This window comes from Serinus canaria, chromosome 2 (genome assembly GCF_022539315.1).
Source record: "Serinus canaria isolate serCan28SL12 chromosome 2, serCan2020, whole genome shotgun sequence".
In the NCBI taxonomy this organism is placed as follows: domain Eukaryota; kingdom Metazoa; phylum Chordata; class Aves; order Passeriformes; family Fringillidae; genus Serinus; species Serinus canaria.
In genome coordinates, this window is record NC_066315.1 from 4,875,460 (window position 1) to 4,899,799 (window position 24,340).

The following is a 24,340-nucleotide window of genomic DNA, read 5'->3' on the forward strand; positions in this document are numbered from 1 at the left end:
TATTGTGGTTGCAGTAGCTGTGGTTGCACTATGGGGTTAGGCTGAGGATTGAGGGCTACAGATGAATCTGGATCTGATCATTTAGCAGATTTGAAGGACTCTATCATGGGAACAAGCCACCAGGATACAGTTCATGTCATTTCCCTGTGCCCCAATGAAAATTAATTGAGGGGAGTGTGGGAACACTTAAAAGTGGGGAGCATCATCTCATTGTCTTCCTGTGCTTCCAAATCTCCTGTAGCTGGAGCTTGGCTGTAATTTTGTTGTTGGGATGAGATTTGTTCATACAGCACCTCATGCCTGGGGCCCAGCCCCATCCTGGAGGCATTGATGTGATGTAACTCTTGTCTGGTCAAACTGGGAAGCTAAACCAGTTTGGAATGCAGATGAAGAAGGGTTTCTGCCCTGCTGTGAAACCTTTCAAGGCTGATGTGGAGAATCCAGCTCTGCACTGGAGCGAGTCCAAGCCTCTCTTCCCACTCTGGTTGTGAAGTACAAGGTAAATAAAAACACAGTCCTTATTTTGTGGAAAGGCTCTTGAAGGCTTTAGAAGAGAGGAAGATGATAGCTGTGGAGCAGGAGTGTCCAGAAGTATTGTAACATTTGTTAAGCTATTGACAAGAAAGTTTACTCTAACCTTCTGTAACTTCATTTAAAATGTGATATAATTATTGTTTATGCTAAAGCTGCTTCCTGTTTCTACTCTAGCAATTATGCCAGAGGCACACAATTTATTCCCAGTGTATCAGCCCAGGATATGGTCATTACCACATTAATGAGTAGTGCCTTCAAATTGTTACACTTGGCAATAACTATATCCTGGAGTAACGAACTTCTCGCCATTCAGCTCACAAGTTTATGAGCATCTCCTGATGAAAATAAACAGGAAAGCGCTGATAATCTTTCCCCTGCCCCATTGCTTCAAATGCACTTAATTTTAAATATGATTTTAGAGGAGAACCAGCTTCAAAGATGCTGCTACTGAACCAGTGTGTGCTAAAAGGAAGGGGTGAGTGCTCACCCAATGTTAAGGCTGCTCTGTGTTCACCTGATGGTGTTGCACTGCTGTTACACTGGGGTAGGGATGGAAAAGCTAGAAATTGCTTCTATGGAACAGTGACTCCTCAATGGAAACAGTGACTCCCCAGACATCTTGCTGCCCCATCATTTTTGCTGCTCTGGGGTGGAGTGTGCCAGGCTGGGGTGAGTGATGGCCTTTGCAGAGGGCTGGTCACTGTGAGGAAGTGCCACATGAAGTGGTGATGTAATTTTGTAGTTTGACTTGGATATTAGGCAGTGGCTGTTTTGGCCTCCTGGATTTCATACTGTGGCCATGACTTGTTTTAATTTCTTGAACCAGCTTTAAGCATCATGTTTACTGACTTTAAAAAGAAAGCAAGCCTCTTGATTTGAGGGGGTTAAGGGCCTGGAATCCTTGGGTTCATTTTTTCTGTGGGATTCAATCTGAACGCCTGTTTTGCTACTTCTTGCTCTCTAATTCTGTCCAGTTTATCTGCTGTGGTGGGATGCTTTGGTGATAGGAAATGTCTGCTGGTTTCTGGCTGCTGATGCCACGCCAGTGAAACCTGCCTGAGTTGTTTTGGGTTGTGAAGTGTGTGATAGTTGAGACATCATCCTTAGTTTTCCTTAAAATCTTCTCTGGCACTTCCTTAATGCTGAGTGTGGTCTGTTGTGGGGGCTTGGTTAGCCACATGTGCAGCTCTGCCAGAGAGGAAGTTTGGAAAGGCTGCACAGTACTGCATGGCCCAGCTTGCTGGGGAAATGCTACAGCATCCTGGGCTGCCTTGGAGTACAGATGGAAGAGGAAATTACTCTTACTCCAGTAAGAGAATTAATAACTTCAACAGACAACCTCATGCATCCTATTCCTTTCCCCATGACCTGGAACTGGCAGAGCCTCGTGCATCCTGGCTATCATAGGAGAATCAGCTGTGAGTAAACATTTCCAGTAGGATTGGAGAGTTTCCTGAACACCCTGTGTTCTCTCTGAATTAGTGCTGGTGTGCAGGGGGATTCCTGGAGGTGGCTGTGCCTGTGCCAGGCACATTTCACACCCTGTGAGCCAGCTCCTCACCTAGGACACAGCAGGCTTTGGTGCTGTGCTCTTGTGGCTCTGTGTGCTCCTGGGGCTGCATCCCAAAGGCATCTTCTACCTAAATATTGGCAGGGAGCTTTTCCATTCCTCCTTTTTATGGACCATGAGCAGTTTGTGGGAGTGCAGGGCTCAGTCAGGTTTGTATCTCTTGTGGCAATTAGCTCAACAGCACCAATTATATTGGATTTGGCCAATGGATGCTAAGGGGGGTAGTGTAGCCACCTGCTTAATTCTGCATTTAATCCCTTCAGGTTCTTAATGTATTTAAGAGCATCCACTGATGCTATGTTGTCTGCAATGGCTACCAGGTGCTGGTTTCAGGAAGAAAAAAGCAGAAAATCATGCTTCTGGAAGGGAAAGTCAGCTTCTTCAGACTATCAGATCGATATGAAACTCTGAAGTTGTGACACATCTTCATTATTAAAGCAAATAAGAATTTTTCCTGTACTTGTTCTCATACCTGTGCTTCAAACTGGAGTTAGGCTCCAGGATAGGCATTGCTAGCAAGAGGTGTACATTTGGCATGACTTGAAATACGAGTTTGAAGGCTAAATGTGCTGTCAACTGCAGTTTGCTGTTCATCTTTAGTGGGACTGTCTTATGGACAGGTTTTTTTTCTGCTGTGTGCTGGGGAAAAGCCTTGCCATGCTACTGTCCTAGACTGAATATTGGGAAGAGTCTGAAAAATGCTAGTGCTGGAGAGGATGTGTTTAAAATTATCCTGGCCTGTGACTGGCAGTGGCCCAGCCTCCTCTTCAGAATAGCAAAGCCAGGAAAGAGGAGATTTCCAGGGCCTGACTGGGGCTCTTTGGCCAGGCCATTGCACCAGTTCTGTTCTCATGATGCACTAGGGAGAAGAGAAAAAAATAGCTTTGGACTTCTTTCTGTATGTGAAAGGATTTGGGATAGTTGCCAAAGGCAGTGGAGGGAAAGTCTGCTTGTTTTGGGGTTGTTTTCCTCTTTTTGCTCCTGTTCCACGTGGGTTCCTGGGCAGTGCAAACTTAGCAGCCAGTGCTGATGAACAGGGGTGTCAGCTATGAAGTGCTTCTCTTGGCTTGGCATGTGGAGCAGCCTGTGAAAATAAAGTGGAAAACTTCAAAGTGTTTGCAGTGAAAGCAGTGTTCCCCTCAAGAATGGAGAAGTGTTGCTGTTAACCTGAAAACCAGAGCTTTTGGCTAGAAAGAGGAAAGTACAGAACATTCATAGCACATGCTGGATGTTCTTGTGTATTCATTAAAAGAAAAAAAAAAAAGATAACAGGGAGACTTTTTTTTCACTGACCAGGCTTATTAAGCCAGAAGCAAACAACATTCTTCTGCTTTCTGAATTTTCACCAGTGTATGGGGCTAAACTGATTTCCTAAGGAAGCACAAGAACTTCTGCCGGGCTGGAGGGCAGTGAGATGTGGGGCTGGGTGAGAACCAGATCAACTCACTGTCTCTTGAAGTCTCTCCCCCTAAAGGGGTACATGAGTATCTGACCAGTGCTAGGTTCACTTTTCAACTTTTTAGCTAACTCTAAGAACCTGGGACAAACCACTTTCCTTGCACTTTTAAGGGTACCTTCTGCAAAGTTTTGTCTTCTCTGTGTGTAGTACTTAAAATATAAATCATATGAATGCTACTTAGTGCCTGTCTACTGAAGTTACAACTAAGTCCTTATTTCTGCATTATTTGAGGCAAGAAATACTAATATAAGAAACAAAGTATAAGAACTAATAACCTTTTAGTGTATTTTGTAAATTGAAGTAAAGATTTAATGACTTCCACTTATTGTTGCTTTATCTTTCTGCAGGGATGTGAAAGCAGGAAATATTCTTCTTGGAGAAGATGGCTCAGTGCAAATTGCAGGTAACTTCCCTGGTAGCTTTGAGTAAACTGTAGGCATAACTGCATATCCAAGGAAATAGTTACTGATCAAGGAGAAGCCTGCATAAAAATGTTTGCTTCAAAAAGCCACACAGTTCATAAAACAAACAAAAAACCTAACGATAAACACACCACAAACCAAAACAAAAAGCCAACCCAGAGTTTATTACATCTTGATATCTTAAAATACTATTACTTGGAATAATGACAATCAGCAGATATAAATCATTTGATTGTGAAGTCCTCAGAATCAATAGATCAGATAAAGTTCTTGGCATAAGCTAGTCAGATTTTTACATCAGCAAGTTTGTAGGCTTGGAAGTGGAGTGCACAGACCTCATTGATTTATCATTGACGTTTGAGGTGGTTTTCCACAGGTCTCTGGCGAAGGGCGGACAGATCCATCAGAAGGAAATGGGCATATCTGATGGTAAAAGTCATTTAAGGAAAGATCAGCTGGTCAAACTGCTCCTGTGGATGCTCCCTGCTCTGCTTCAGTTGAGCTGGATGGCAGAGAGGGTGTTTAAGTGGCTGCCCTGGCCCAGCCCAAACTGGGGTGAGCTGGAAGTCTTGGGAGCAGTCATGCAAAGCAAAACTGTTCAGACAGTTGCTTTAGTTCATACAGATGTGCCTGGAGAGGTCTGCTGCAGTCACTGCTGACATGAGCTGCAGCAACAGAGCTGTGCTGGAAACAGTCCTGGGTGGGTATAGAGCATGTGGAAAAGGGTACTGTGTGGAGTGTTTTGCCCCCTGATCCTCTCCTGATATTTTATTTCATACATGTTCCTACAGACTTCACTCTTCTGTTCAGAAATCAAGAATTATGCCTCATCCCTGAAACATTCAAAATTGAATGGGGCTCTGAGCAACCGGTTGTGATTGAAGGTGTCCCTGCCCATGGCAGGGAGTTGGACAAGATGACCGTTAAAGGTCCCTTCCAACCCAAACTATTCTGTGTATTTGATTATTATTATTATTACAGACTATTAAGTAAGCCAAGATTTTTGGAGAGTACATTTAGAACCTGTGATACTTGTTTTTCCTTCTCTTCCCAGTGTGCTGTTTTCCTATCCTGAGTACAATTTTTCTCCGATTCTCCTTTCCTCAGTACTGTGTTCTTCCCATGGATCCTGTAGTGCCTTTCCAGTCCTAGTGCCACCTCTAGCTGGGGAGCAGAACTCTGTCCCCTCCTGCCAGCTTGGCAAATATCCCTGTACATGTGTAACATTTTCAATCCCATATTTAATTGGGAAGAGCCATATCTGTGTCTGACAAGGTCTCTTCTTTAGTGCCCTGTCCTGCTGGTGGAGTCCCAGCAGTGGTCAGGCCAGTGTGGTGAGAGTTTAGGGACAAGGCAGTGACGGTTGTGTGAGGGAGAAGTGCATGTAGCATTGTTTATTCTTTTGAAATATCTATGCTTGGCTTTGCATGTTGGAATGAAAGGTGTAGATTTTCCACCAGGAAGCAGAACATGTTGCAATGCAGTTTTTTCTTGGTAGCTCTCCGCTCTGCAGGGGACAATAAGCCCTTTACAGGGCATAAGACCTATTTCTGTTTAAAAACCTGAAGTGTCCTTATTTTCTTTTTTAAGTCTCCTGGTGCCCTTAATGCCTGCTGTTACATTTCTAATGAGGTGTAAATAATTTAGTTATGTGGCAGCTGATGGAAGGTAGGGAGTGGCTTCCAAAATGCTCAAAGGAGCAGACTTTATGCAGTGAAATTCTTCATTTTTTCCGTGATAGGACCGAGATATGTTTGATTTGTAATTGCACAAGCTTTTGATGCTGTTTTGGGAGGGGCTGCAAAAAGCTGTAACTCTAAATGTTTCTGCCAGCCTAGAGAGAGCTGCTTGTGTTTCTCTTCCACAAGGCTGTCAGGGCTTGCCTTTTTTGTATTAAGGCTCACTAGCAATAGGTATTCGTGTATTTTTTCTGCTGAGCAATTTTCAGTTGATAAATAGATTTAAGGTTGACTGGTCTTAGCTCTGTGCATTTCAGAGGATTTATTTTGTCTGTGATTGTACATGTTCCCTAGACTTTAAATGTTTAAATGTTGCACCTAAATGATGAAATTCATCTCTTTGCATATCCTGTGAAAGCAGCACTTGGAGATGTGCAAAGGTCTCTCTTTGCAAATTCTTTCTTTGAACATGCAGGAGGACCAACCCTGCCACCTTTCATCAGCCACAGCAGGGCCACTAAACCAAGGTCAGAGGGTTCACTGCAATGGGAGGAAGCACTTCAGTTTCTGTGGAGGCAGCTGATGACTTGAAAGAAATGAAAATAAATGAATGAATAATAGAGAAGAGCCTGACCTGGTCATAACATGAGATTTTGTTTCTGTGGGAATTTCTGACACTTAAGCTTCCTTGCCTCCTGACCCAGTATGAAGTAGCAGAATTTCTGGGGAATTTTTTTTGAGGAGGAAAACATGCTGGAAGCAAACCAATCCCAATAAAACGAGATTTGTTTCAGCAAGATCAAAGCACTTGCCTTTGACAATAATATTAATGCATATTATGAATAATTCTGTTGATTGTTGAGTGCTTCAGTTATGGGCTGGATGACATCACTTCATTCCCATGAAACAAACGCTCTTAAGTTTCTCTGGAAAGTTACACCACGAGATAAAAACCAAAAGATTGATCAGCTGTGGAATGTCGCCTGAGGGTTGGAGTGAATGGGGCACCTCCCTGCAAGGAGCTGGTTTGGTATACATGAAAAATTTAAATAATGTAGCAGGGAAGAAAGACTTCCATTCTTTCATAATGACTCCTTCCCTTCTGCCACTCCTCTATCCAAACTGCCTGTGAACAGTTGTTAAGAAGGTCTTATTCAATCTTTGGCCTTTGTGACCTTGTGTTCCTGTGCATTTCCTCCTGCTTGACACAGTTCCTGTTCCTTGTCCCTGATGAAATGTAATTCTCAAATGTAAATGAAGAATGTACGTCTCAATCTGGAAATCCTTTGAGGGGGGGAAAAAAAGCAAAGGTGCATTTGAGATTGAGTGGTGGAAACCTCACTGCAGGACTGTACCTCCACAACGTGTCAGTGAATTTAACTGCCTGAAACTTTCAGTGTGTGGAATTCATGGCAGTAATTTTGCTGCACTATTACACAGTTCAACCAGTGAAAATTAAAGCCTCTTTTGTGAATTTTGGGCTGTGCAATTCTGTTAAGGCTGAAGAGAAAAAGCAACTTGATGAAGGTGTGTCAGACATTTCTCAGGTTCTGTTTGTAACCCTGAGTTGGTGTTTGTGCATATGGGGAAGGCCACTGTGGGAGCGCTTAAGTTGAGGTTGCTGCAGGTAAAGAGATGGAGAGATCTGTGAGCTCGGGGACATCTGCTGAAAGTGGGAATTCTAAAAATTCCTCTAATGGCTTGCACAAATTCCCAGCTTGAAACTCCTCCCCAAGTCTTATTTTTACTCATGACTCTATTTTTAACTGTGTCGCTCCTTTGGCTTTCAAAAAGTGCATCCACTGACCCAAGGAGAAAATTGCCTTTGACAGATCCAGCTGACCAGCGAGACCTAAAGTGAGGCAGTTTGCTTCTATCTTAACATTTCTTTTTTTTTTCCCCAAGGGCACTTGGGCTTGTGGCTTGGCACCAAGTTTTTGGAGCCTGTTACAATTCACAGTGTCACTTTCTCAGTTTGAGGTGTTCTCCTTCACACTGGATTAATCTGCCTTCTGGAGAGAGCAGGACTCTTTCCCAGATACCATTGTTCTGGGCTGTGCTGACAGTGGTTGCAATGTAAATGGAGATAGCCACGTTCTTTTGTGTTCCAGCCTCTCCATGGCAATTACTTCATTTCTTTTAATCAGAGCATAAAACCTCTTTACTCTGGCATTTATCAACTCCCAGGAGTCTAAAAGTGCACAGATAAAAACCACTCTGTCAACATAAAACTGCATCGGCATCAGTATTGATGCATAAACCAGGAGATGGCTTCTCACAGTAAGCAAGGCTTTGCATTTGTCAGTTTATTTAATTATGCAGGAGCTATAAATTACTGTGAAATGAAGTGAACATCTTGACAGACTGGGAAGGGATGGGAGAGGTTGAGGAGAAACTCTCCCAGGATGCATGAGACTTGCTCAGTATGAGCCACGCTTCAGCCATGGCATGGTGTGGGCATCCTACCGAGGCTGAATTCAGACTATATCTTTGTTTTCCCCTGATTTTATCAACTGGGATATTAAATAATGCTGCCACCCACCCCTTTGAGATTGAATGTGATGATACAAGTGTCTGCTGAAGGCTGAGAGGCACGCATCCCTCCATGTGTGGAATTTTTTGGTTCTGGAGACAATAATATGATCTCTTCAGGATTTAAAACCAGAGAATTCCCAATGCGCACTCCTGAGAGGTGCCCACAGTGTCAGCTGTGGCCTGGGCAGGCTGTGTTGCCAAGCAGTTGAAGTAGATTGAGATTTCACTAAGTTGTTCAGGACTTGCTAATTGATCCTGGGCAAATTGCCTAACCCCTCTCTCTTTATCTATTTATAAAACGGGGATAGTTAAGGCCAGGCAAAACTTGTGTAACTGAATTTGTGTAACTTTCCACAAATCCATGCCAGCTTGTCACCGGTTCACTGTGTTCCTGACTGCTCTTAATTCATGGCACTAAAATAGCATTCTACATAAACATAGAGCTATGATGCAGGCAGTGTCATTCCCCACTTTCCCTTAGGAATCTCTAACTTTGGGAGATTAAATTGCCTGAACAAGGGGCAAGGCACAAATCTAACTTGAGAGGGGAGTGTTGATTGCAGGGTTCGCTTGAGGAGCCTGTGTTAGATCATGAACACCTTGGAGGCTCTTCTGCCTTTCACAAAAAGGTCCAAAACTATTTTTCTCTATGATTGGAGGAGACTTCTAGGGCCTCTCCTGCTGTAGAGAGTTGTGAAATAACTTCTTCTTTGTGTCACTGGTACTATCTATGTTTCCTGAAGAGATGTTGCACTGTTAGATTGTTGAAACTACTTGTGAACGTCTCCGAGGGCAGGGGGTGGCGCCACCCAGCCTGGGATTTGTCATCCTGAAGTTACTTTGTGAAGCAGGAGGACAAGTGTGCATTTACAGATCCAATACCACAGTGCATCAATCTAGACTTTAAAAGGAAAGAAGCCTTTGATTCTCCTTCTCCGCTAATCTTCCTTTTATCTGGTGTCCTACCACCTGCTGCGTTCTCAGCGCAAAATTGCTGTTTATCACTGCCTTCCTCTTCTTGCTGCCAGGTTCATTCATCTTCAGTGCTCTAAAAGCTCTAAGGTTTGCAGGAAAGCACTAATTACAACTGCAGATATTTTCTGATGGTGAGCAACTGAACAAGAAGGAAGGTGACCAGTGAAAATAACATCTAGTGCTGTCTTCTGAAATGCTTTTTGTTTAAAGACAACTCAAGTGATTTTGAAGTCAAGATTGAATTATTCTGTTTTTCTGCCCCTGTTGAATTGCACCAAACTCTGTAGGAGCCCCTCTGATATCAGCAGGTTTTAGTCCTGGCTCTTAGTGCACATTCTTCATTTCTTTCCCTTCTATGTACCTAGTAGGTAGCTGCATGGAGTAGCAGGTTCTTGGGCTTTTTTAGGATTAAGGTAATGTTAAAATATGAGAGGGCCAAGGAGAGATTATTTTTAGCAGCTGACTTCTAGATTTGGATGAAACAATCTAGAATATGGTAGAAATTTGTCTTCCTGAGAGACACACCTGCAGTGGTGCCTGTTGTGATGTGGTCCTGCCACAGCATTCTTATGTTGCTGAGTTGTTTGTACTGGGTCTACTTTTTCAACTTCTACATTTCCTGAGTGGCCAGAGTAGTTTTTAAGTTTGACAATTTGGATACCATAGTACCAGGAATCGTTGCCTCATGGCCTGCTTTTTCAAACACTACTCTGCAACATCATTGCCACTGTAGAGTGTCCTGTAGGATATGTGGTTTGCAACACGTTTCTGCTGGAATAGACAAAATTGGCCATATTTTCTGCAGAGCCTGCATCAGCAGGATTGAATTCCCATCCTGGCTTGGTTTTGCTGTGATATGCAAGTCTGGAAATATAAATCTTTATGGGTATTTTTTTTTTTAGCAATCTTTGGTTTAAATTACTGAAACAGCTCCAACAGATGAACCTTTTCTACATTGCTTCAGAAAAATGGAAAAAAAAAAAAAAGTTCCACCACTTCCATCCAGACACCCTGGAGACTGTAATTTGCTGTCAGATTGCTAGAAGTCTGCAGTTTTTGGGCTCCTTTGGGATATCTGACAGTCGTTGGATCCCCAGCAGTGGTGGTTACTGGTATTGCAAGCCAGCTCCAAGCGTTTCCAATTCCTCCCTGTCTCTGGTGATTCAGTCCTTGCCAGTTATCACTGTAGTGAGCCAATGTAAACCACGAGCTGCCAAGGAAGAGTACAAATGTGTACACATTTTAGAGCTATCCTGAATTTCATGGATTTCCCCATTTTCTGGAGTTCAATTCATTTGCAATAACCTAGTTCTGTTTTAACCTTTTTGGGGGCAGAGAGACTGAGACACAGATGGTCCCAACTGCTCAGAAGAAGGAATTTAACCTGAAATTGTGGTTGGAGTTGTGTTTTATTGCTTTCCAGATATTTCCTGAGAGCAGGCACATTCTTATCTGAATAGCTGGGGCTTGGATAAAGTTAGTAAGATGACATTTGAGAAGATGGTCCCAAAGTCATTCCTTACAGGGGAGTAGAACAGACTGTTTGAGCCTGTTTTAGCCCACTGGAAATGAGGGAAATTAATTGGGAAAACATTAAATAAATCAACCATGTAATGAAATAAAGTTTAATTCTATTTAAGCTTTCTTCAGATGGCAGATGTAAGGGCCTGATTTCCATCTGGAATTTATAAACCCGGGTTTGATGTGAGATGTGGTGAATACTGTGTGAAGGACTTGTGTTTTTACTGCTGGAATGCTTTTGCTTTGAATGGCATTTCCTTTCCCCTCAAAATGACTGCATGGAAACTTGAGGTAAGATAATATGTGCAAGTTCAAATACAGCACATCACAATAAAATGCTGATGGCACTTGGACAAGTTTCTGTTAGTATTATCTTATTTAAAAGAACTTCTGATTGCTCTTGTATTTAGAACAATAGATCTTGGGAGACTTCCTGTAATGAGCAGTGAAAGGCAACTTTACTCTGAATCTTTTAGGGAGCTCCTGCAGTTTCTGAGAAAAGCAAAAATGGTAAATACTCACATGGAAGATCTCAAAGCAAAAATCACTTTTGCAAAAAGTGGGTTTCCAGAAGAGTCAGATTGCAGTACTGATGGGGATGCTGATCCATCTAGGAGTGCTAAAACTCCAAGCATAGCAGGAAGCCAAAATGCCTTTGGGAACAGGAAAAAAACAGGTCAGCACATCTGGAAGAGCTGAATCCTAATGATAGGCTTTTGTTAGTGCTTATTTTAGCCCTGTGATTTCTATGCAGCTTTATTTAATGTCACCTTGCAGTTACCTATGTCTAGTACTTCAGTGGGCACTAGGTTCCTCTCCTGGAAGTCTCTCCTGAAGTGAGCTGGAAGCTTTCAGCATCTTCTGAGTGATAACTTCAGAGGTGTTTCTCAAATACTGAAATTCTAATGAGAAGTGACTCACTGCACTGCTGGTGTGATGCAGAAAGAACTTGGGACAATCCTCATATGGATACCATGACTTAAATGTTGTAAGGAGGGATCTTATATTGCACTTTATTCTCCAATTTAACATCCTTAAGCCATGGAGTAACTCTGGCACCTCTGGCCACAGAGGCAAAGGTTTTTACATTTTGCATTGTCAACAGAGTTTTAAGACTTTTCAAAGCAGTTGTGATCAATAACGTTCTGGTTTTATGTTAACTAGCCCTGGAATTTAAGAGATACGCCCTCCAAGTCTGTCATCAATCTCAAAAATGGCATCTGAGATTTTGATTGTTTGTACTGTGTTTAAAAATAAAAGTGTGTGTGTGTGGATAAATTAGGGGGAATTGAGTTATATATTGAGTTATAGGCCCACTGCAGGCCTGTAATTCAGCACTACATAAATAGGGTGATTTGGAACAGTTCTGTGTTAACAGTTTCTCTGTCACTTGATTTTTGTTTTTATTTTTTCTCCAAACAAAGTGCCATCCTCTCTTGAATGACTTGGTTGCCAGATCTTTGATAATGCTCTTCTCTGAACAAACATATTTTATTCTATCCCTGTATGCTGCTGCTGGTAACAGATTCTGTTTTCCATGCCATTCTTAATTGCATAAAATATGAGGTTACAGCATAGTTTTCAAATAAAAGAATGGGTTTTTTGCAATAAATGCAATTACCAGTGAGCACAAAGGGTATCCATGAGCATCCTCATTTGTGAAAGGTGTTTCAGGTGGGGTGATGCTGTGCAGGGTGTGAATCAGTGTCTGTGATGCTTCCCTGGGAGGCTCAGGCTGGTTTGTGGCACGTTCAGTATCATCAGGAACCAGTCTGAGGTCCTGTTAAAGCACTGAGCATTTCAGCCATGGAGGATTATAAAATAAAACATGTTCTGGTAATAAAAAATCCAGAATAAAGGGCTGATACCTCAGTTAGAACAGTTAAATGCTTTCAAGGGACTTTTTCTGCACCCAGCTTGATTGCTGTGGATGTTACAGGATGGTGCTTGAGGGTCAGTGCAGTTATGTGTGTATGCAAATGTAAATACAGCTCTGGCTGGCAGGGCAGGTTTGTACAGCAGCAGGGCTGCTGGGGGAGTGTGGGCAGGCTCTAATGTGACCAGTGGGCTGTAATGGAAAGTGGAATTTTCCTCTCTGCCAGCCAGGGCTGAAAGCTCTGCTGTCCCCAGGAATTGAATGGTGAACTGCTGAATGGCAGTTCATGTACCAGCACTTGGAGGGAGCTAACTGTTGATCATTTCTCCTTTATTAGGAAACCCCTCATGCATGACTGCATGGTCTGGTACTTAATAGGTGGCTGGGAATATGAGGGGAAAGAAGGGACAGCCCTTCAGTTTGCTCAGGATGTGTTCTTAATAAATTCTGCTTTTGTTTTCTTTTCAGACTTTGGTGTTAGTGCATTCCTGGCCACTGGTGGTGACATTACCAGGAATAAAGTCAGGAAAACCTTTGTGGGCACACCTTGCTGGATGGCACCAGAAGTTATGGAACAGGTGAATTGTGTTTCCCAGTGTCCACTGAGCTGATCTGCACCTGGAATTCCCTGTTATCAGCAATGGCTATGTTTATTTCTAACTAAGATGATAACTTGACATCCAGAAGGGTTTTCTTATATACAGGATTTTCTTTGACTTGCCTATTGCAGCCAGACTCTTTCTGGGGAATGTTAAGTGTTCAGTAGATTTTTGCCCCATTGCTTCTCTTCAGGCTACTGCCTAAGGTGAGGATGAGACAGCTCAGTTGTTGCATAAAGAAGATAAACCTGCCCCTCCCTTTTGCATGGATGTGAGGTAGAATATAAATAGTTTCACACGTGGTAAATGTGCCTTAGACAGCTCAGTAATGTGCTCTTCTGCATCTGCAAACATAAGATTTGGGATGGGTAGTTGTGATGTGTCAGAGTGGAGAGTTAATTCAGTATAATAACATGCATTTGACTTCATTCAGGTTTTTAACTTCTCTTGGCTTGTGAGTATCTAAATGCTGAGGAATGCTTGCATCTCCCCCTTCTTCCTCTGCTCTTTTGGCTCACTAAAAGATGTCATACTTCTTCCCCTTGTATGGAGAAATGGCACTGTTTGTCCTCCACTGCTTCTCGACTAAACTACAGAAGCTTTGTGTGACTTCTGGTGAAGGACACCTGGAAACATAGGTGTGCTAAGCAGAATTATAACTGGCTATACATGGTTTTCCATTTGTCTTTCCAATTTTTTTTAATATTTAAGAATTTGTTTTATTAAAGTGAATCCACCCCGATGCATTTCTCCTTGCTGTTGTTTCCCATAAAATATTTTGAAGCTTGAGAGGATCTTGAATAAGACCCTCACGTATATTTGTATCTAAAATCAAATGCAGCTAAACACAAATGCATTAAAGTGTATTTTTTCCAATATCTAAAACTCCCTGAGGAATGGAGATAATTTTGGAGTAGCTTAAATATATTATTGATGAAAGGATTGTTCAATGCTCAGCCTTTTCAGTGGCTCCTCATGGTGGGACTGAGGGGCTCAGTGCATTCCAGCACTGCTGCAGCCTCCTCAGAGTGCAGGTCTAACAGGGCAGGATAAAGCCACCTTTCCCAAGTCAGGATTGTCTTTGCAAACTTGATTCTGAATTGCTTCACTGTCATATTCTTCTGGATTTTTTTTATTTAATTCTGAGTTAAAATAAATAGAGTATTTGGTGGTTTTGAAGGTAGATCAGAGCTGTCCCTTGCTTTTCTGTCCTGTGTGTTGTGCCCCGGCCTCAGCAGCCTGGCCAGGACATAATGGTGTGCTCCTGGCTCTTTGCAGCTGCAGTCCTCAGGGCAAAAGGGAAAAATGCCTTAAAGAGGGAGCTAAAAATGGGAAATGAAGGTTTCAGTGACAAAGTGAGGGGTGGTTCCCCACAAATGAGTTTCCAGAGGAGGAGCTAAACTTTGTATGGAGTGCAGTACCTGCACCAAGGCTGTGCACATGTAACCCGTTGCAAATATCAAGTTAAAGCAGTATTTTAATGGGATGCTGATGTGAAATCCTTCAATGTCCATTAGATGATCTTGCTGCCTTCCAGCAGGTGTCACTCTGAGCCACTGGATACAGCCGGGAAGAGGGACAGAGGGCTTGCTCTAAGTTAGCCTTTCACATGTAGATATTATCGACCCAATTCCATCTGGTTTACTTCAGCACCATTAAATTCCTTCAGAATGTTAATATTTGATTGCTCAACATTGTCTTCTAATGTATGGTCACTTGACAGATTTATGGCAAAAAAAGGAATTGATGAAAAATATAAATGTTATAACTGCAGGGTGGTGACTAATGTATTGGACAGATGTCAAGATGAACTACTGCAGTCAGTTTTGAGCTTTTAGCTTTCACTTGCAAGCAGGATTATGTTAAATAATGAAAAAAACCCTCGCACTTAACTGTTAAAAGGCTGTCAGGAAATGGAGAGATGTACAGTGTATTGGTGTGCTGCAAGAGTAACTGCAAGATGCAGCTAAAAAATGCCCAAAAGTTATTCTCCAAACCTAAAACTAGTGTGAGAAGACAAAATACCCTTACAGTGTATTTCTTCCTGTCCTGTGCTCTTTTAAATGTTACTAGATATCTGCTTTTTTATATAACTGACTTGAAATCTGTTCAAAGTCATGGCATTCATAAACTGAGACACTTCGAGAAACATTTCAGACTTATAGGGCTTATGAAAATTGTGCTTACAGAGTGGAAGAAATCAGTGCAAGATATAAATTCCTGTCTCTATAACAAGTTTCAGTCCAACTCTAGTATTACATGACAAATAGTACAGGAGGGGGTTTTGTTAGTTTGCCAGGATTCAAGATCATCTTTAAGGTAGCTTGGGGAATGCTTTTTGGCTGCATCACAAGGAGTGGCTTTCTGAAGCTTGTTAGGTTAGCTGAGCACAGTGCCCCTGTTAGCTCTGCTCTGATGCAATTTTCATTTTTCTATAGTGTAGTGAGAAGAAACACTAACCATCCTAAGCAACCAAAATGCTTTGATTTTCAGAGCTGCTCTTTAAGTTAGTACATAATGTCTCTCCCCTGCAGCGGAGAAAGCAAGTGCCAAAATATTACCTAATGATAATGAGGAAGTAACTGCTTTGGCATATGAAATATTTTTTCCTGTGCAGGAGGGGAAGTAAATGCTATAAATTTTCCTGAACAAGCCTGTGTTTAATGTCAAGTGCAGAAGCTACTGTTAATTACTGGAGGGAAATATGAGTCTGCAGGCAGGAATGAGGGGCTTTTACTGGGCTGGTGTGTCATGAAGTTCCAGGATGGAGCATATTTGCAGTCAGATTGATTAAAAGTGTAGCGAGGCGGGTGTCCCAAGGGGTAGCAGTCCATCTATTAACTATGAGAGTTTTATTGCACTGTGTAATGATTCTCTGTGTCTGTGTGTAGAAGTCAGAGCCTGGGTTAGCCCAGTGTCCCTTTATGTTCTGCAGTGGAGTTTATGGCAGAGCAGTGCTAGTTGTACAGTGCACAGCCATGATTTTCACTAGACTATGACTTCTAAAACACCTCCTTGAAGGTAGGAGGACCTGGGGGGAGAGAAGGGAGAAAGTGTTGTTTCCATCTCCATAGTGATGGTCTTTCCAAATTCGTGGGGAAAGGGTGTGTGAAAGGACAGCAAGAGACACATGATAACATCCTCTAATATTTTTCAGGTCAGAGGATATGATTTCAAGGCAGACATCTGGAGCTTTGGGATCACTGCTATTGAACTGGCCACAGGAGCAGCTCCTTACCATAAATACCCGCCGATGAAGGTGAGCATATCTCCAGATCTTTGTGGAAGATAAGGGATCAGTGTGTTCTGTGGATGTTTTCAAGAATTTGGCTAGCATGTTGCACAGAAGAGTTTGTCCTCTCAACTTAGAACATTGCATAGAAGAGTTTGTCCTTTCAACCAGCACTTGTGGATCATGATGTTCTGGGATGTATCGAGTCACTTTTTAAAAATACACCCCTTCATCAGCATTATCTGAAACTGCAGTTTTTATTTAGATCCTGAGTCTTACCATTCTTAAGGAAAGTGCTGTGTGTTTTAAACCTCTGAAGTCAGCAGATGTTTTTAGGGTTCTAAGTCATGTTCCAGAACGCCTTATGGTCATCCAGTGACACTTGGCTAGCCATTCTTTCTCTTGCTCTCATAATCCTTCTTAATGCCTGTCAGACATTCTCTTGATACCTCTCCTGTTACCACTTATCCAAAAGAATGTTTAATTTTGTTAACACTGACAATCCTGTCAATCACTGATCCAATTTAAAGTACCACACATCAGTATGAAACTGTGGTATTGTCAACAATAGTATTCTAGCAAGGTTGAAATGAAAGAAATGTTCTTATTTAAACCATGACACACCAAATTAATTTTTTTTCAAATATCTTGAACCTTAGATCACCTTCTAAGTTTAGCTAACTCTCCCTTTCATGACTCTTGAACCAGGAGCTGCTTCTAGCATGCTGTTCTTTCAGGGGAGGGTGAATCTCAAAGTTAAGAGTTGACACCCATCAGTTGGGGTCTGAAGCATTCTGTCCTTCTACTGAGCTTTGAGATCTTTTTCCATATCTCCTTTATGAAATCTGATGAGGCTTTGTTTCAATCACAAAACTTTAAGCCCCTTTGGCCTATCCTCTTGAAGGCCACTTTGGTTCTCCTTGTGGGATGTGTGGTCCTTTGGATTGAACACAAGCATGTGGAGACCTGTTCTACCCCTAAGGCTCATGGTTAGAGCAGTGACCTGGGATATGAGGCCTGTGGGTGTCAAGTCCCTCCATTGCTGGCATTGGGACAGTGATGCTTTACACAGGCACATAGTGATAGGACCATGGGGAGTGGCTGTAAACTGAAAGAGGGGAGATTTAGATTACATGTGAGTAAGGAATTCTTTACTGTGAGGGTGCTTAGGTACTGGAATGAGTTACCCAGAGAAGCTGTGGATGCATCATCCCTGGAGAGGTGTTCAAGACTAGGCTGGGTGGGAATTGGAGTAGCCAGGGCTAGTGGAAGGTGTTCCTGTGCATGGCAGGAGGATTTGGATTGGAATTAAAGGAGCTTAAAGGTCCCTTCCAACCCAAACCATTCAGTGACACTGTTGGCAAACTCCCGTTTTTTCAGTCTTACCTGCTGAAGTGCTGTGGGAGTTGGGTGTCACTTCTTCAGGGCCTTGTGCATCCCCTCCCACACCACAATCACAACAGCATTTGGAAATCCAGCTACTCCTAACTCAGAGCAGGCACATCCATGCCAAATGGATGGACTTTGCACAGGGTTAACTCCTGCAGAACAGAATTACTTTTAAGAATTGTCATCTATGTGCAGGGACTGGTGAGAGGCTGAGTAGTGCCATTAAATTTCCTACAACATCAGTGGCTGTGGCAGAGCAAAGAGCAGTTCAGGGGAAAGTGCTGCTGGTTTCATTGATATTTCCTTCTGGGCTGTGATTATTGGTAGCATTTTACAGCAGCTCCTGCAAATTTAACTTCAGTTTATTGTGGTTTGAATGCACAGGATGAAGCTTTGAATACCAACATCACCTATTTAGTATCAACAGCACCTACTTAGTGCTGTTAAATGCTAGATAGAATTGAGTCCCCAGTTCTGTGAGGTTTGTGTTCCAGTGATGCAGCCTGCAAGAAGCCTTCTCTATTTTATTTATTGAATGTAATTTTATTGCACTGCAGATTAATTTTGTTATGCAGCAAAATTACTCATGCATTGAGTGACCCTTCAAGGAGTGGGGAAGAAAGCAGGGAATTCTGTCATGGGCTGTGTAATTTCAGCTAGATTGATGGGCTTTTGCTGCCCTAAGCAGTGTAGCTGTTGAAAGCTATTTAAATGGGCTATGTGCTGTTTCCTCATCTAAAAATAGATATTCATCTGTATGTAGGTGACAAGTGGAAATGGAAATGAGTAATTTTCTTCCTTTCCTTCAGAATATTTAAGTGATGTGAGGGAAAGAACCAGTTTGGCTTGATAGCTGCTTGTGTGAGGGATGTCTTCACCTGCTGTCACATTGGTACATGGAAATGAACTCATGTATCTTTTTATGTTGCCCCTCTGTCTTTAATTTTATTTCTAGCTGAGAAATACCTCAGGGAGGTATATTGAATCAAAAGCTTTGCCCAACTGCTCATCTTGAATGAGGAAAACTGGTAGACGTTCTGCTCTGCTTGCACTTTTAATCCCACAAAGCACACCTGAAAACACATTCCAGCCTTGTTTTTGGCCCACAGACTGCAGTGGGGACCAAAAGATGGGATGGAAAGCAGTAAGTTGAATTGTGGGTCTTTGTTGTTAACACATCCTTGTTGATTCAGAGTTTTAATGAAAGTGCTTGTCTAAAATACATTTTCCCCAAGACCTGTCTCTGACAAAACCCGAGAAAGATCTCATTGCCAATAGTAATAATTATTTCAGGTTTTAATGCTGACACTACAAAATGATCCTCCATCTTTGGAAACTGGTGTGCAAGATAAGGAAATGCTGAAGAAATATGGGAAATCATTTAGGAAGATGATTTCATCGTGCCTACAAAAAGACCCTGAAAAAAGGTAAGAGTGGATCACACAAAAATAAATTAAAATAAACAAGCAACCCTCCCCCCCAAAGTCACAAACATCATTGTGTTCCCTATTTTTTGAAGTTGGTATGCTCTCTGCCCCTCCAACCTTTCAGTCACAAGGAACACAGCAATCTTGCTATGTGGCAACAAAGTCTCTGTCCTTATTTTTATGGATAAAGGTCTGGCACTGTGCCTGGCCAGGGCACTCATTTTCCATTTGGGTTAATGAGAGTTCATCCCAGTCCACTGCCTGGGTAGGGCCATTCTCCCTTGGCCACTTCCAGCAGGTGACTTCAGTTCATGTTTTGTTCCCAGTCAAAACTGCTTTGTGTTTACAAATCAGAAATTACAGGTTGGGCAATGTGTGTTTACTTGCAAAACTACATAAATAAACTTTTTAAAATTTAGCAGTGCAGAGAAGGCTTTCAGTGTAGTTTTGACTTGTTTAATTATATGTAATATTTGATTTGGATGGGAAATCAGGAAAAACACTGACAAATTTTACCAACATGTTTTCATCAATACAGATTGCTTAAGTGACCTGATGACACTTTCAGCCTTCCTTGAACAGTATCTTGACTACTCAGTGACGTAGGAAATATTACCAAGGGGATGCTGTGTCTGCTGTGTCATTTTTTTAATAACTCTTAGGTTGTTTTTTTTTTTCCTCCTCAGTAAGCAGACTTAATTTTGGAAAGGAAAAAGTGCTTTCATAAAAAAATAATAATGAAGACATTTTTCAGTTCCCTCTTGTGTCAGATCCAGGAACACAGGCTTCTCACGCACTGTGCAATGAGTCTCTCTCTTCTAACAAGCATTACACTTGAAATGCATAATGAATCCAGTGGAGTGCTTTATAAAAGTTGATAGCTGGGTTTTTTTTTCCCCAGCATGACATTTTTTCACCTTTCTAAAGCTTATCCTATTCTTGCAGGTTAGGGTGTGTGCTGATCAGATTATACATAATCACTGAATTGTGGCACACCCCTTCTCTCCTCAAGCACTTCTGACAGCCACTGGCATTGTCCTGACTGTGGGAGCAGGAGGTTGGCACATTGCATGGGAAGAGAATTCAGTGCTATTGCTTTTTCATTATTTTAGGGGCTCCCTTGCTCTGAGGTGGGTGCCTTTTGTTGGAGTACTCTGTGATGAAATAAACCCTGTGATGAACAGCCTTTGCAAGTCACTGATTAAACTCTGTTACTATTTAAGCACTGTTTGCAGTGTGGAAAATGCTGTAAGCTGCCACTTTCTCATGTAGGCTTGAGTCTTTAGCAAATTCCTCCTAAACTGACCAAGGGATGTCTCTCCAGTATTTTTTCTGAAGTCTGACTTAAAGGGGGAAATAGTTTATACTTGTTCATGTTCTTTTAGATCAAGATTGTTCATCCTGCCTGTGTTTAATAGAACTAATTACTCACATTTAATACCTGTTACTTGCACAGGGTGAGTACTGCACTTCAGTGATGATTCTGTGATTTCCATTTTGAGCAAATTTTTTTCTGTGATTCTGTTGTTATCTCAGAGTCTCAAGTTCAGCATCAAAATGGGAGCAAATACTCTCCACCAGTCCCAAGTTATTAATTGCTTTTGAACAGAATAGGCCTTGTTCAGAATACACTGAGTAATTTAAAAGATTGCTGGTGTAAAATTTACTTGGAATACATTGATTTTAGGGGAATTATACAGGAGAAGCTGATGTCCTCACGAGATGCCAACAAGCTGCAGCAGCCTGGAAGACCGTTGGGTTGAAAGGGAGCATTTATAATTGTCTTTTCTACATCTGTTTTTATTGACAGACCAACAGCAGCAGAACTCCTAAGACACAAATTTTTCACAAAAGCAAAGGTAAGAAAACACTTCCTAAACTGATTTGTGCAGAGGCTGTGGAAAGGACTTTTCAGAAGCATGATAGGTGTGGGTGACAGCTTTACTGGCAGAAGTGTGGGCTCTTTCACTTGGAGCCAGCAGAGCTGAGTGAGTTGAATGGGTCATTGTGAAGGAGCAGAATAAAATCCCCCTTCTGTATCTCCTGTGTATGCTGTTGTTAACAGAAATTATCTAGGAATTCTTGAGCATTTAAATGTCTTTCAGTGCCTTTTGGGTTTGTTCTTCCTTTGTAATGGTGCCATTCTGGCTGCCTGTCCAACCATAAAGGTCTCTGCTGCAGTGAGTGCAACTTAGATTTTAGTAAACTCTGGAATCAGTCTGTGTGCAAGGGACTGAATGAGGCCCACTGTGCAAGAGCTACCTAAAGATATTTCACCCTGTGTTGCCTTATGGAAAGTGAAGATCCTGTGATACAAACCAGTGGGAAACTCCCATTTCTAGCCTTGGAGTGAAGTGCCAGCAAGCATTATGTAATTACTGCCTGGAGATTAGTGCATCTGCAACGTGCAAGGTCTTACTGCGGGAGACAGACAGCAGTAACACAGGGCAGGATTTGCATTTCCATGAGCATGGGGAATGTTTTGTGTTTGCTTATTTTTTTGTGATCAAAGTGCACAGGATTTATAGCAGAATACAGATTAAACTGTCAAAAAGAGACTGCATACTTGGCATAGCACAGCAGCATCACCAATTAATCAGTAGTTTTCAACTCCCAGATTAAGATGCTTAAATGGAATTGGCCACGCCAGGTATCTGAATAGGAGCTGGATGCCCTATTAAAGCTGTCAGGAATCTTTACAGGTGCAACCCAGGGAGAGTTGCACTTCCTCTTCATGAGGAGAAGCACAGGGGCAAGTGCTGATCTCTTTGGTGACCAGTGACAGGACCCAAGGGAATGGCCTGAAACTGTCAGGGGATGTTCAGTTTGGATATTAGGGAAAGGTTCTTTCCCCAGAGGGTGGTGAGGCACTGAACAGGCTCCCCAGGAAATGGTCACAACCTCAAGGCTGCCAGAGCTCCAGGAGCATTTGGACGACACTCTCAGGTGGGATTGTTGGGGTGTCTGTGCAGGGCCAGGAGTTGGACTCAATCCTTGTTGGGTCCCTTCTGCCTCAGGGTATTGTGTGATTTGATAATTTTATGAACCAGGGTAGTCTGGAGGGTGATCCAGTTGATGAAATGCAGAAGTTTGCTTTAGGGCAGGTTTAATTGATGTCTGGGCTCTTGACAATATTAACTGGGGTTTCACTGTCTGTAGTGGGATTTTAGGCAGCTGATTAGTCTGCATCTGTATGCTGGATGCACACTTGGTGTCCAAAGTGACAAGATGGTTTATACATTGCTGACCTTTCTCCATTTGGTTCTGCAAGTTCTGGTTCATGTTACACTTCATTGTGTGTTAAATCTCCTTTGTGCTTTCATTAAGCTGCTGGAGACATATTAGCATGGGTGGTGATGGAAAATTAACATTATTGCAAATGAGGCACTGCTTAACCACCCAGCATCTGGAGTGCAAACCTGTGCCAGTTCACACTTGGAGTTAAATTACTGTCACATCAGCCACTGCCAAATTGACAGCTGGAGCTTGAGGGCTGAAGAGTGCAGCTTCTATACATCTATTTTGAGTCATATATTTAAATACCATCTAGGTTATGTAAAAGAATGGTTTGATAATGCTGGGAGCCACTTATCAGGAATGACAGTGTGTCTTGAGACTCTCCATCCTGCCTGCAAGCAACCATCCTGGGGGAGTTCTGGGAGCTCTGCGTGGGCAGGGACAGCAAAGCTTTCCAATTGCCCTGGTGTGGTGTGGAATACCCAGCCAGCCAAATGCCAGGATGCTGGCCTGGACTGCCCTGCTTTCCCTGCTGCCACAAGTTTGGCCCCACAGTTCAGCAGTGAGAAAATTTTATTCTCAGGAGCCCACATTGGCCGGTCTGGAGCAGCTTGCTGAAGAGGAAATTTAATACAATAAACCTTCATAGCATTTCCCCAGTATTCAGTCTGTTGTGATCACTGCATTTACTTCCTCTCTGAACATGAATGCTGAACATTTTTTCAACCACTTTAAATCTTGCTGTCCCAGTTTCTGTATGCTCCAGCACAGAGGGATTCCTGCATCCCAACCTGTCTGAGGTTTGCCTTTGACAGTTGGACAGGCATAAATTTAGGAATAAGATAAGGCAAAGAGGTTGAATCCAGGTGGTGTAGTAGCTGCAAGTGGAAGAATGCCAAATGCCTTAGCAGGGTACCAGATACTGTAGTATAATATGTATATTTCCAAATAAATCAGAATAATATCCAGCTCCTCAGTTGTTAATTCCATGTCACTTTGCATAAGGAGAATGCCACTGTTAACTGAAAAGGTATTTAGGATGAAACATCACATACTGCAGCCCAAAGTAGGGGAGTGGTTAATATCCTTGGGGGAGTAGGGATGAAACATGTAAAGCACTTTCTGCTAGGAACAACTGAACAGTTACTTTATCAGAGACAGTGAAGGCATCAAAGGACATTTCAGCAATGCAAATGTTTGGTATTTTTTTCTTTGCAGAATAAAGAGTTTTTACAAGAGAAGATGTTGCAGAGAGCACCAACAATCACTGAAAGATCCAAAAAGGTACTGAAAACCTCCTGTGCTCTTGCTGTTACAGTTGTACTATTTTTTGTGCTTGTATTCACATTTTAAGTAATAACTACTGCAGTACAGCTTTTTCTGGGTAGAGCTATTAGTTTCAATAAAATAATCAGACACCATGCTGGGTGATAGAACCTGAGATGTTCTGGTGCTGTTTCTTCTAAAACAAACTGTTTGCTTGAGATGTAAATTCTGTGTCCTTGTGCTGGGCAGGTCCGGAGAGTCCCAGGCTCCAGTGGGCGTCTTCATAAGACTGAAGATGGTGGCTGGGAATGGAGTGATGATGAGCTTGATGAAGAAAGTGAGGAAGGCAGAGCAGCAATTTCACAGCTCAGGGTGGGTCCTTAAACACCACTGTTTCTGTTTTGTTATCCAATTGTGGTAGGTCTAAAAATATTTGGGGAGCACATGGCCTTAAGCATGATACGCAGCAAGCTGTAATCCCTTCCCTCGAGCTGGGAGTTGAAGCAAAGGAAGCAGACTGAAGGTTGAAGGAATTGTATTGATCTTTTCTGTCATTGTGGTGAGGCACAGCTGGTCTCATTCAGGAATGTTCAGCATAATTGGAAATGTTAATTCAGGC

At 42.3% G+C, this 24,340-nt stretch overlaps 1 protein-coding gene across 2 annotated transcripts in view; it reads left to right on the forward strand.

Annotated features, from left to right (window-relative positions):
• Nucleotides 1-24,340, forward strand: part of OXSR1 (oxidative stress responsive kinase 1) — an 87,392-nt gene that overhangs the window by 49,615 nt on the left and 13,437 nt on the right. For both annotated transcript variants that reach the window (XM_050971075.1, XM_009085778.4), the window contains exons 5-11: nucleotides 3,911-3,966; nucleotides 13,040-13,149; nucleotides 16,328-16,429; nucleotides 19,085-19,218; nucleotides 21,029-21,077; nucleotides 23,674-23,739; nucleotides 23,971-24,093. In XM_050971075.1, coding sequence (XP_050827032.1) covers nucleotides 3,911-3,966; nucleotides 13,040-13,149; nucleotides 16,328-16,429; nucleotides 19,085-19,218; nucleotides 21,029-21,077; nucleotides 23,674-23,739; nucleotides 23,971-24,093 — 640 coding nt within the window. The remainder of the gene's footprint in view (nucleotides 1-3,910; nucleotides 3,967-13,039; nucleotides 13,150-16,327; nucleotides 16,430-19,084; nucleotides 19,219-21,028; nucleotides 21,078-23,673; nucleotides 23,740-23,970; nucleotides 24,094-24,340) is intronic.